General features: G+C 38.2%; 2 protein-coding genes across 4 annotated transcripts; one reads left to right on the top strand and one right to left on the bottom strand.

Annotated features, from left to right (window-relative positions):
• The first annotated feature begins 2003 nt into the window (after positions 1–2003).
• Positions 2004–7502, top strand: pou5f3 (POU domain, class 5, transcription factor 3). 2 transcript variants are annotated; one of them, XM_077737992.1, is made up of 5 exons: positions 2004–3017; positions 3085–3196; positions 3692–3956; positions 4036–4200; positions 6217–6363. In XM_077737992.1, the coding sequence occupies exons 1-4, from the start codon at positions 2262–2264 to the stop codon at positions 4190–4192; spliced, it is 1290 nt and encodes a 429-aa protein (XP_077594118.1). In that variant the 5' UTR covers positions 2004–2261; the 3' UTR covers positions 4193–4200; positions 6217–6363. The 2 variants fall into 2 exon arrangements, with proteins under 2 accessions (XP_077594118.1, XP_077594117.1); XM_077737991.1 differs by having other exon boundaries at positions 2009–3017; positions 3692–3822; positions 6217–7502.
• Positions 7503–9194: 1692 nt separating this feature from the next.
• fut7 (fucosyltransferase 7 (alpha (1,3) fucosyltransferase)) lies at positions 9195–12041 on the bottom strand. Of its 2 annotated transcripts, none has more exons than XM_077737400.1 (2): positions 11998–12041; positions 9195–10665 (listed from the first exon to the last, which is right to left on the bottom strand). In XM_077737400.1, the coding sequence occupies exon 2, from the start codon at positions 10645–10647 to the stop codon at positions 9604–9606; it is 1044 nt and encodes a 347-aa protein (XP_077593526.1). In that variant the 5' UTR covers positions 10648–10665; positions 11998–12041; the 3' UTR covers positions 9195–9603. The 2 variants fall into 2 exon arrangements, with proteins under 2 accessions (XP_077593526.1, XP_077593527.1); XM_077737401.1 differs by lacking the exon at positions 11998–12041 and adding an exon at positions 11525–11712.
• Positions 12042–13742: the final 1701 nt, after the last annotated feature.

Raw genomic sequence — 13742 nt, 5'->3', positions numbered from 1 at the left:
AGAGTGAAACTCCAGCCTGACTGGTGTTTGTTTCATATTGGTGTGGGGGGTGATGGGTGGGGGTGGGTTTGAAATCAAAGGGCCGAGGCGTATTGTTTCAATGTGAAAAGGAGCTAATGGCCGACCATCGCAACTCGGGATCTGCAATCCACAGGGTGCCCCCGGGGCCGGGCCGGTACAATGGCGCCCCCCTTCCCCCTCTCCCACCCCGCGGCGCGTCTTCCTGCCGCAATCTGCGGCCAACGACGCGCTAGGGTCTCTCGGTGGGGGGCGCCCGCCTGACCCGACCTAATCGTGGATGTTTCTGCTGCAAGAACACGAATTTGAGTGTGCAAAAGATACCCAGGGTGACAACATAAGGTGAGGAAACAGGGTGCAAATTGGCATGTAAAAAAATCCAATCAAATAAATCGGAAATAAATTATGGTTAAAATGTACTTGAAATAGAAATCTGTGTTAAATAACTTTTCAGTCATTCAGTACGTTTAATTCCATACCAAATCTTATATTCATGCCTTTGATTAATTATGTATTTATTCATTTATATCTCAATACTTTTAAACTGGCAACTAATCGATTTTGTCTTTATTGTTTTATGTAGGAGTTGTATTTATCAACAACTCTTTTTGTGACTGTATTTTAACAAATAATACTGAAGTGGGTAACTAAAATTGGAATAAATAAGTGTAAAATTTATATATATATATATATATATATATATATATATATATATATATATATATATATATATATATATATATATATATATATATATATATATATATATATATATATATATATATATATATATATATATATATATATATATATATATATATATATATATATATATATATATATATATATATATATATATATATATATATATATATATATATTTATATATATTAACACTGCATAAAAAATGAACAGTTTTACAGAAACACCAAAATACCTTTGAAAAAGACCTATTCCAATATATTAAATGTTTCAGAATTACAATAAAAGCAATATATTTTCTTAAGATAGATAGCTGAAAGGCTAGATTCCAATATCAAATCAGTCTTATGCAAAGACAAATTGTCTTAACAATCATTAGAATACATTTGTGAATGAATTTAGATGTTTAGATGTGGCTTTAATTTAAAAAGAAATTGAGTATTTACAGTCACTGCTACTTAACCCTTTATAGGGCACTCGTTCAACTAACTATCTGCCATTGACGGGAGCTTAAGAGAGAGTCGCTGTCGAATATTCATTACAAAATGGAATGGACGTCTAGTTGTATCAATTCTTACATTAGAATTCATAGCCAGTCGTCCGAGTTTAAATGACTTGAAGATATATTCTTGTCAATGAAAGGCAATGGATGAAATATACCGGCAGAATAAAACCCTCACATGAGTTCATTTCTGTTTTTATTATGGATTAACATTTTATCACATTATTCATCTGTAAAAATACATAATAAAACATTAAAATACATGTTCTCCCCCAGAGTTCCACGGGTTTCCTCCCACATCACAAAAACATGTATGGCAGGCTAATTGGACAATCTAAATTGCCCCTAGGTGTGGGTGAGTGTGCTTGGTCATCCGTCTCCATGTGCCCTGCAATCAGCTGGCCACCGATTCAGGGTGTTGTCCCCCGCCTCTGGCCTGGAGTCAGCTAGGGTAGGCTCCGGCACCCCCGCGACCTAAATGAGGATAGATTGGTTCAGAAAATGAGATAAGATTAGAATAATACTTGAGACATGGAATACATTTTGGGCCACACTTGGATAGCAAATACTTAGACAATAAAAAACTGTGACGTCCACAATGTGTCTTAGAGGGGTCATTGATGTCTTTTTTTTAAATTAGCAAAAATTCTCACTTGCCCCGTTGAGGATGAAGTGAACCACGCCCACTTTTTTGTTGATAGGGTTGCGGAGGAGTTACCAAGGTCATTGACAACTTCACCTTCAACTCTGCATAATTTTGTGCGTCAGCCAATGAGAGAGGAGGCTAATGATGTCCGACATTGGCGAAACGTTTGAAGCCCACCCCGAAGCGCACTAAGCACACTCCCATCGTTCAAGTGGAACCCTCAACCGGTGCGCCGACAACCGGGCCTTCATGGACTAATTTGCAGCTTTCCTCGCGTGGTTATGTTGACCCGAGTCACCTGTTTGGCGGTTCTCTTGGATTTTAGTTTTGACTGATAGTTTTTCGGGAGGAGGCTGTCGTCTCTTTTTCTGTGTGTGTGTCTCCAGTGCCAAGATGTCCGAACGACCCCAAAGTCCGGGTTCGGAGTGTCAAAGCCGCCCGTATGACTTCAGCCGGGCTTGCACGCAGATGTTGAGCCAAGATGGGCTCGGAGGTCCGCCTAGCTTCCATCAACTCCCCTTGCCAGAAGCCAGCTTGCTCTACAAACAGCCCCATTACGGGACCCTGCCTTCCTCTGCCGCTCAGGGCTTTTTCCCCTTCCCGGTGGGCGGCGGTGAGTACCGAGGTTCCGAGCTCCAAGCCGGGGAGTTCGGCCAGCCCAAACATTGGTACGCTTTCGCGGCGCCCGAGTACATCGGGCAGGCACCCGGCATGGCCGCGGCCATGCAGCCGTCCAACCTCAGCCCCCCCATCGCCGAGAGCCGCGAGCAAATCAAACTCAGCGGTATCAAGACGGAGAAAGACACCGGAGATGAGTACCCGAGCGAGGGGAAGCAGCAACAGCCGTACCCGCCGGCTTCGGCCGCCATGCCCGGCGTCTTCTACACCAGCCCCTGGAATCCGTCCTTTTGGCCTGGTATCAGCCACCTGACGCCGCCCGGCAGCGGTGGGAGTAGTAACCAGAATCCGTCGACGTCTTCCGCTTCGTCGCCGTCTATGTCGCCCTCGCCGCCAAGCAACGGCGTTCCGGCGAATGCATTCTTCGGCGCCAACCCCGGCCAGTCCGCTCCGGGGCCTCAAGGCCAGAATCCGGCCTCGTCTACGCGGAGCAGCGGCTCGTCCAGCGGCGGCTGTAGTGACTCGGAAGAGGTAAACTTTCCACTCAAAATAGCATATTCCACGCCACCAAAAGCCTAATTTTAATATTTTTCTTTAGGAAAACCTTTCTACTGAAGAATTGGAGCAGTTCGCCAAAGAACTTAAACACAAACGCATCACTCTGGGTTTCACTCAAGCTGATGTTGGTCTTGCATTAGGTAACCTTTATGGTAAGTCGAAACTCTAAAACGAAAAAATGTTAACACCAGTTGGCTGATGAAAGTGAGAAAAATTCTTCTTAAATTTTTTTTAATCATTCTTGTTTTTTTCTAAAAATGTGTAAATTTATAAAAAATGATGAATTGATGAAATTATAAATTACTTTTATAAAAGTAAAAAAAAATGCCTTCAAACCATTTTGTCCATATTATGAAGTAGATGAGCATACAATATTTAAAGTGTTAGCCTACATGCAGTTTTCAGAGCCATACAATTTTTGAATCACTTGTCAGACCAAGGTGGTCTCCACTTCCAATTTTGAGTCTCCCGCAAGCCCCAAATGTCAATCAAATTGATCTGTGTGAGGCAGCCTGTCTCCACAGGACATGTAGTATACTCTCATATTGAAGGAAGGAAAAAACTTGCATTCAACACAATTTCTTGCTCTTCCTGTACACTGCTCAAGTGATGTCATGTTTTTTTTTGGGGGGGTGTGATGCCTGCAGGTAAGATGTTTAGCCAGACGACCATTTGCCGCTTTGAGGCACTCCAGTTGAGCTTCAAGAACATGTGCAAACTGAAGCCCCTCCTTCAAAGATGGCTGAATGAGGCCGAAACGTCGGAAAATCCCCAGGATGTGAGTCCTCTTTCGACATCTGTCGTCTACTTTACAAGACAACAGACGAACACATCTCCGGCAGGGGGTTCACAGTGGGCCAACGTCCTGCTGAGAGCCTCGACCGAAACCCCTGGCTGCCTTTGTGACTGCCTGTAAAGCCGTATGAACCTTGACCTTGACTCAAGGCCTTACAGGTAACGGTGCAGATAAAGTGTTGTTGCTCTCGTTTAGATGTACAAGATTGAACGAGTATTCGTGGACACCAGGAAGAGGAAGCGAAGGACCAGCCTTGAAGGAGCGGTTCGCTCGGCTTTGGAGTCTTACTTTGTCAAGTGTCCCAAACCCAACACTCAAGAGATCACACACATTTCAGACGATTTGGGCCTAGAGAGAGATGTAAGTTAACAGTTTTCCCTTCTCTACTTTACACACTGGTATTTTGACTTTTTATGATGTGGGTCACAACAAATGGAAGCATATGTACAAATATTATTTGCGTTATTGCCACACGCGTCTATATTTATACCAGTTTTTAAATCATCCAGGTTCACAGAAATTTTAGTTCCATTTGCACATCTCAAAAGTCAATTTTCTATTGGACCTTACAGTTTAGTAAATTCACAGAATTTAAATTTTGTGGTTGAAATGGATTTTCTTTAAGCAACAGAGAGAAACATCTGACACCAACTCGGGTTCTATGATTAATTTATTGTTATCTCTTTAGTCCGGCAAACCAATTATGTAGAGACGACAAAATGCAGGGGCTGTTTTTATTAGGCGTGAGCGGCTCCACTGATGGGCCGTTCACCTCGGTGGAGTTGAATTTCTAAGCCTTTTGTTCTCACTGAGGTAAATGAATCATCATTATGCAAAACGATCACCCAGTGGACGACCTCAAATGCTTTCTCAGGATTACCTGACCGTCTATAGGTGACAATGGGGGACGATTGCTACTTGTGATGTTTTCGGATGTGCTCAACTAAACCAAAAGGTTAAATTTGACACCCTCGTCAAGTATACGATTATTTTATTATTCTTTTTTTGCATTATGTGCAGCATGGTTTTTCCTTCCACTGACGCCGTAAATTCGGTGGCCAAGAACTGCATGTTGAGGAGCATTGTCCAAATGCATTGCAAAAACAAAAAAGCACGAATGCAAACTGCCACAACGCAAATGCAAATTCGTTTAACACGAAACGCAACTGCCCACAGCACAATTGCAAACGAACGGCCCAGACGTGGACTAAATTCCATAGAATTAGACATTAGGCCTATGACTTTCCATCCTGTTGCTGTCAAACAAAGCGATATAGTCCATTTTTTGAGCTAATTTCTTTAATTTATGTATTCTAGCTCTGCACACTTTTTAAAATTCGAAAACAAATAATATACCTACAATTCGACATAACATAAATTGATTAAGCAAAGCACCAATTCAGGCCTTTGGTTGGGAGGTCTTTTCTTCTAATTAGTGGCAGACCAGAAGCAATTATTAGACACATACTGCCACCTACTGTACAAGCATGTAGGGCAGAAGTTTTAACGTTTATATGTTCCATGTTCTTGAGTAGAGCAATTAAACTAAAATGTGTGCAGGGTTTGAAATCGCTAAGTTACAGTAATTTGATCACTTATTTACACTTATATATATATACTACATTGCTTTGTGCAGTAGTTGTAATCCGAATGTGTACTTCTGTGGAATGTAGTCTATTTAACATAGTCTAGCCCAGGGGTGGCCTCAAGAGCCCATATTTTCATGTCCCCCATCCACCAACACACCTGAATCAAATAATCGGGATCAGGATGAAGCTTCTGGACAAGCTTGCTGATGAGTTAATCATTTGATTCAGGTGTACTAGTGGGGGGGAGATTTGGAAAATAGACTGGATAGGGGCTCTCGAGGACTGGACTTGGTCACCCCTGGAGTCTAGTCATTCGGGTTGTGGGCAATAGGGATTCAACGTTTGGACTACTGTATTTTCTCGCATATAAGCTGTATTTGTAACAAAAAAAGATGCTGAATCAAGGTCATGCGGAACAGACTTGCTATATTCTTTTCTACCAGTAGATGCCGGCAAAGTAACATTTACTATTTGCTATTAATTCCTTGTGATATTGACCCTAATATGCTTTTGATTCATACAGTATCTCAGAAATGTGTGATTATTTTCCCTTCAAAGTATCACGTGTACTCCCTACTAAAACCATGAATATGGAGGTGAAAATTGTGAATCAAGGGGCGGCTTATACGTGAGAAATTGTAAAATTCAACAATTTTAAGAGTGTGGCTTATACACGGGGGCCGCTTATGTTCGGATAAACACTGTGTTAATTGCTTGATACCTTTCAGCCAACATACATTAGGCGTGAAACCTAATTTCCGTGCTAATCCAACTCTGCCTTACACAGGTTGTCCGTGTGTGGTTCTGCAACCGGAGACAGAAGGGAAAGCGCCTGGCTCTGCCGATGGACGAAGAATGTGACGGCCAATACTACGAGCAGAGCCCTTCGCCCCTCAACATGGCTGCGTCCCCTGTACCCGGCCAGGTCTTCCCTCCACAGGCCGCCTACCCTGGAGCCCCGCCGCCGCTTTACATGCCGCCTCTTCATCGCCCCGACGTCCTGAAGCAAGCGCTGCACCCCGGACTGGTCGGTCACATGACAGGATAGAGGCAGCAGAACCCACAGACGAAACGATTCGTCCAAACCGGAACTACCTCGACCTATTGCGGTACAGTTGAAGGTTTTCCCCGTAGCTGTTAGTCTGTGCAACTGATTACTCTGTGCCATCACCTCAGGAAGTATTTTTCTAATTACTTTTTATGTTATCCAATAGGCCGGATTATCAAAGTGCATTTGACGCAAGGGGGGGGGGGGCGTTAGTTTATTTGTCCTGTGAATGAAATACTTTTATATTTGTTTTAGGGGGGTTGAGAAAAGTCAGTTGACAGTAAATGAGGGGAAATGTGGTGGAATTCTTGTAATTATCATTTTTTTTTTGGTGGAGGGAAAAGAAAGACTCTTGGGGAAAGCCATTGTGATGAAAGCAATCTTTTCATTTTGTAGAAAGTGCCTTTTTGTGTTTTTTTTTTAAATAATTATTTCTACACATCACCATCTGTAATGGCTATTTAACACTTTTCAGTTTTTATTTTTCATCCCCAGGATATTTAATGCAATATTATAATGGATCACAAAATGATCCTTGCTGCTAAATTTCTCTGCTTTTATTGCACATTTTCAACATTACATCTCAGGTTAAGGTCTATTCCTATCCAATACTTGACTATTTTTTTAACAACTAAGTGTCAACGTTTATTTTTCTCATGCTGTTTGTATGCGTTTTGATGCCTATTGAACAAATGAAAACTGCATCTTCTTTGAAAAGTTGTCCAACATGTGATGTGCAAATCTCATTGCCGTCCAAACTTTCCAGTTCAAATTGATTGGACGTCCACCACCGTCAAAGGCAGCCATTTTTATTAAAATGCTACTTTTTTAAAATATGCCTTGTACAATCCCAACTACTTTATTTTATCACATTGTAAAGGGCTCACTAATTCACAATGTATCTGACAGCATTTAAACTCACCAATTGTAACATCAAGTCAATTTTTTCTCTCTTTTTTAATGAATTTAAACTGTAATTTGAATTGTTTTCCACCAGCTGCTAGGTAAAGGTTCACATTGCCATACATTTGTCTGCGTCAGTTTCATTTTGATCCAATTAGTGTAAGTAATAGCTAGATGATTCATTCATTTTAATAGGCCTGTAAATAATTTCATCTTTTCCAGTTTGACTGGATTAGACATCTATACCTGTCAATGACTCAGAAACAAGTAGTTATAATTCATGAAATATGAATGTTGGAGTTAATGAGAACCAGAGTTAGTTTTAAGTAAAAAAAATAATTATAAAAATAAGCCTATATGTCGGGTGGCCAAGTCTGGTCCTTGTGATCCAGTCGTTTCCCCATATCTCCCTCCCCTAGCACACTTGAACCAAATGATCAACTCAACAAGCTGTCCACAAGCTTCAAATCAAACCTGATTATTTTTTTTAGGTGTGTTGGTGGAGGGAGATGTGGAAAACGGACTGGTTAGGGGCTCCCGAGAACCGAACTTGGACACCCCTGCTCTATGTAATGTATATAGCTTTTATTATTAGTGTCCTGCTTGTGTGTGTATCTATATATTAATTTAATTTAATTATATGAATGATGCTTTGTGTGTTGTCCTCTTATTCTAACAGACCCCATGTCTGACTTTGCCCTTGGCCCCAAATTTCTTCTACCCCTGGCTTTGAGTGTAACTGGTCGTGTTGCCAATTTCTTATCAAATGTCATCAAAATTTGCTCATGTTGCATAAATGGAAGACATCTCATCTGCAGCCTGCAAACACTGCTGCATTTGCACAAATGACCCTATCTATGCCAAACTATTATTTACATACGGATGGAAATTTGTATTAGTATTATTATTTTTAATTTAGATAAATTATAGTCTATATAAAGTATCTTTTAGAGTGTATGCTTTAATGTTATATATATATATATATATATATATATATATATATATATATATATATATATATATATATATATATATATATATATATATATATATATATATATATATATATATATATATATATGTGTGTATATATATATATATATGTATATGTATATATATATATATATATATATATATATATATATATATATATATATATATATATATATATATATATATATATATATATATATATATATATATATATATATATATATATATATATATATATATATATATATATATATATATATATATATATATATATATATATATATATATATATATATATATATATATATATATATATATATATATATATATATATATATATATATATATATATATATATATATATATATATATATGTGTGTGTGTGTATATATATGTGTGTGTATGTATGTATGTATGTATGTATATATGTATATATATATATATATATATATATATATATATATATATATATATATATATATATATATATATATATATATATATATATATATATATATATATATATATATATATATATATATATATATATATATATATATATATATATATATATATATATATATATATATATATATATATATATATATATATAATTTTTCTTTTAATAAGCTATTATAAATACGGACATGGGGAAAGATGTGGTGACATCATGATGAGAGGAAACACCAAGGTAAAATCAAGGTCAACTGTCCTTTTGTTGCCTTATTTTATTGTACGAATAGCATTGCCTGGGTGTAGCTAAGAAAAAATACAGAAAAAAACCACAACAAAAATATATTCTTTTTTTATGCCACCATTTTATTAACCATTGCTCACCTGAACTTGTTTTCACCACACTGGCACATACAAAGGATTTATGATCTTTAATATTAAATAAATTACATTTAACCCTTTGCAATGACAGTTACTAAAATGAGATTAGGGTTTTAATTGACATTAAATTACCTCGCATTATATTGCTTTAGCGACAACACCCTGCTTGCAATAGACAGTAGGAATTAACTTTTAAAAAAATGTGGCTGATTAACGTTTTACATGATACATTTATATCACCATTAGACATTCACAAAAACAAGCTCAAATACATACAAAGGACAACTTTCTGCATATTTACGTTCAAGGAGGACGGACGTTGAGGACTACTGCAAAACCCAATCTCACCATCTCACATGAAGGCCCTATGAGAAAATGCACGGACCGCCACTGGTTTTACGTTGTCCCTGTGTGGCGTTGCCAGGCCCCCAGATCACCGTAAACCTTATGAGGAGGTAATTGGTCATAGAGGGTGCAAAGTTTACACAGATTCTCTATCCAATTCTGCCTCAGTTTCACATTCCACTTCCCCTTCCATTGAAAATACTCATCATAGCGTTTTTGGTCTCCTGCTAGTTCCACCAAATACTCAGCCAGCTTTTTTACAGATGCAAATTGGTCAACATGGATGAAAGAGTGAGGCGGTGCTACGTCCTCGTAATCCTTTATCGACGCCCCAAGGACGACAGGAACTGCCCCGGACATGTATGCATTATTCCACAGTTTTTCTGTAATGTAATCTTTAAATTCAGAGTTTTCAAACGCCAAGTAGAAGTAGCAGCGAGAAATTGTAGGCAAGAGTGCTTCTGAGCTGAGGGGATTTTTTGTCCATTTTCCAAAGACGTTCACTGGAATGAAGGCTTTGAGTTGTTTGTATACTTGACTTCTCCTGTGGGAGGGATTGTAGTTGCTGACTACCCAACAAGCCAAGAAAGTTTTTTGCTGGGTGGAATTTTGCACTGGCCCTTGTTCTTCTATCTCTTTCGCTACCCGTTCTCCATAGGTTATCGGGATATCAGCATCTCTCCTGTAGTTTATGGTCAAGTTGAAAAGATTAGCCAATTTCCTCATATCTCCATTGTGAGGAGGGGGCTCCAAAGACAGCCAAGCCCACCTCTGGCCTTGTGGTCTGGCATGGTATAGAGGGAGTTTGACGCTCCCTATGGCGATCTCGTAATTGTGGAAAACCACCACATCCGCCTTAGGGAACAAAGACTTGTCTTCCGTGACGATGCAAAGTGGCGTTCGGTTGTGTAGGCCCGGGCACGGATCACCACTCATGTCATAAGAATCGATAAACGGTCGGTGCCACATCAAAATTGTTACAGGCTTGAGCAACTTGCTTTCAAAGATGAATCTGGTGAGCCGACCATGAAGAAAAGTCAGTGGTAAAAGACCAAGCATAAGGAGGAGAATGCACTTCTTCCTTAAGTGACCCATTTTGGTTTGGTTACCCTTCTGAAAAAGAGAAAAAACTTGTTTGCACTTTACTGTTTTATCATCATAAAGCTACTATAAATACAGTTGTCCAAATCATATATATTTGCACCCGAGTTCGAGATGAGGAGTAGATTAGATTGGAACTTTATTTCATCCCATATTTGGGAAATTTCTTGGTTGCAGTAGCAAAACAGACACAAGACATTGTAGACCTAGGTAAAAAACTGGAGCCACACACAGGAAGTCCACAAGGCGGGGACCTTCTGCACACAGTACATATCCGATACCCTGCCAATTCATTTAATAATTAGCTGACTAAAGGCATATTACAAAAAAGTGATAATCGAAAAAAAAAGTAGTCGACTAGAAATATCACTCGAATCAAAAAATCTGCCCACGATTTTAACAAAACATGATATTGCAAAATAGTTTAAGACACTCACTCACTGTCATATTTTTTTCAACAAAAACACACTCTTGCAAAACACTAATGCAAATCATTATATTAGAAGTCAATCAATGTTGTACTACATTTAAGAAGTTTATAGAAATCCTTATTATTGTTTTTTTTTTTCAAAGAAAAGTTGCAACATTCCAAGAGAAAATACATTAATAATTTGTTATTTAATGAATAATGCTATTATTCCAAAAAAAAGACATAATGGAAAAAAAAGTAGTCATACCATCATAAAAATCAGTTTGAATGCCAAACAAATTCTAACACAACATTTTTAATGGAATTCAAATAGTAGAAGAAAGTCAAAGGTCTCATTTAATAAACGTTAAACTGTAAGAAAATATAGAGAGCAGAGCAAAAAATAATTATAATAAAGAACCCTTCCAAGTACAAGAACAAAAAGAAAATTTAATAACTTACAGCATAGAATCACAGGTGCCTACACACACACACTTGCAGCGGACAACAGTTGTAAAGCAAGAATAGTGCCAGGTCCCGTGTGAGCTCTAAATATTGAGTTTTTTCTCAGCATGATTGGACATGCGCACTTTTAAACTGTTTTTCCGTAGGTATAAGTGTGTGTGTGCATTCATTGCAAAGCTCCACAACCAATATAAAATTGAGTTAATAGTATGAAATTTTTTTCCCAAGGCTGACGTTTTATCCTTTCAACAGGGTTTCCGTTCTTTTAGACTGGACCCTGATTATTATCACAAAAAACACCGTCACAACTAGAGGATGTATAGTTTGAGAAATTCAACAGGATGTGGTGCAAGATTTATGTTGGGATTGCCACTAGTGTCTTTTGCCGTTTCGGTTAGGAAGTTACACATCTCTCATTTTACATAAGTTCAATTAGAACGCACAAACATAATTGATTTCATTGCACTGACCTTGTAGTGATGCAGGAGATGTTCACCGTCCTTCTGGCTGTCCCCGAGAGGATGCCTCTTTAAAACAAAATTAATGGTAGGTGTGGCCCTTCTAAACTCTGCCTGCTGCACCCTGTGTTGCAAAACAGGTCTATTTTCTTGAGATTAAAAGTCATTATATTAAAGACTCAACTCCCTCGATTGGAGATATATCCAAATCAGTGTGTGTAGAAACCCCCCGTTCAACATTTAATAATTTAATTATTGATAAAGATGGTCAGGTGGTTAGCACAGTCCGCCTCACAGTTCTGAGATCGTAGGTTATGGAGATTGCATGATCTCCTCATGCCTATGTGGGTTTTCTTTGGGTGGACAGGTTTTTCCTCCTTCACCCTAAAAACATACATGCAGGGCTAATTGTACGCTAAATTGAATGATTATGTAAATTATTGGTCATCTCCTTTCTCTGCGATTGGCTGGCAACAATACAGAGGTCCACAGTTGGCTGGGATAGGCTCTAGCACCCCTGAAACCCATGTGAGGATAAGCTGGCTAATTGTACGCTAAATTGAATGATTATGTAAATTATTGGTCATCTCCTTCCTCTGCGATTGGCTGGCAACAATACAGGGTGTCCACAGTTGGCTGGGATAGGCTCTAGCACCCCTGAAACCCATGTGAGGATAAGCTGTATAGAAAATGAAATAATTTTTAAAGATAAGTGCTTAAGAGATGGTCACGAGCCAAGAAAAAAAATGAGTGGTTGCCTATGAATGATTTTAATTTGTTTTAGTGTTGTCTTACAGGCTGATGACCAACTTGTAAGGGAGTAAGGCATGTCATGTGATCATTTGCTGAGGAGTCAGATTGTTTCTAATGAATCTAAAGTTCAAGAAGTCTTTCATTTTCTGAACTGCTATAGGGTGCTGGAGCCTATCCCAGCTGCCTGAGGCCAAGTCAGGTGTTGCTTTTTTTAAATTTAATATTTATCTGATTCCCTTTGCAAAATATGAAACTCACTTAGTAAGAAAGGGACGTATAACCGATTACACACAGGAAGGCTTTCTTGAAACCACAAGTTCTTGGGTTTACGCAATGCAAAAAGGAGGAACTTGAGGTGACTGTTCTCTTAAATGCATAGAATCCATGCTACAACAATCCTGACCTTTTCTCACTTTTTCTTTAATTTTATCAAGCATTTCTAAATTTGGAGAAGATTGTTTAGGAAATGTTTATTGTTCAGGATATCCAGGAAATAAACATTGAAAATCAATTTTCCTCAGCAATCACTATATAATGTTTTCGTTCTGCTGATGCTCATGTTTTCTTTTAAATATAAGGAACTCTGAAAATGTCATATATACAGTTTGATTTAGTGTTTTGAAACAGTTCTTTGCTATATTTTTAACGTTATTTGGTTTTCATTTGTATTTTAATCACACGCATATCGTGCAATGTTTTTTTTTTTCATTCACATATGTCATGCAGATAATCAAAAATGAACTGGGTGAGTGCAAAAAACACTTTAATATCGTGACCGGACGTTTGGTCCCTGGTCTTTTGGTCCCTTTTGGAGTTTACTGTTGAAACCAGCTCTCAAAATTATATTGGAACTTGGCCAACAATTGAAATATTATTTAGGAATACAGACGCTCCCCTACTTACGAATGAGTTACGTTCCAAGCGATTGTTCATAAGTAGAATTTGTTCGTAAGTTGATTCAGTGCTATAATTTGTATTATAATTTATGTTTAAGGCCTATATAA

This window comes from Stigmatopora nigra, chromosome 17 (genome assembly GCF_051989575.1).
Source record: "Stigmatopora nigra isolate UIUO_SnigA chromosome 17, RoL_Snig_1.1, whole genome shotgun sequence".
Lineage (NCBI taxonomy): Eukaryota > Metazoa > Chordata > Actinopteri > Syngnathiformes > Syngnathidae > Stigmatopora > Stigmatopora nigra.
The sequence above is the reverse complement of the archived record's forward strand: the minus strand, read 5'-3'. Positions and strand labels throughout refer to the sequence as shown.

Bases quoted from the DNA above. Each gene is read 5' to 3' on its own strand.
- pou5f3 (XM_077737991.1), top strand. From the start codon at position 2,262: ATGTCCGAACGACCCCAAAGTCCGGGTTCGGAGTGTCAAAGCCGCCCG. The intron at 3,823-4,035 runs GTGAGTCCTCTT...GCTCTCGTTTAG, and splicing joins CGTCGGAAAATCCCCAGGAT to ATGTACAAGATTGAACGAGT. The intron at 4,201-6,216 runs GTAAGTTAACAG...TGCCTTACACAG, and splicing joins ATTTGGGCCTAGAGAGAGAT to GTTGTCCGTGTGTGGTTCTG.
- fut7 (XM_077737400.1), bottom strand. From the start codon at position 10,647: ATGGGTCACTTAAGGAAGAAGTGCATTCTCCTCCTTATGCTTGGTCTT.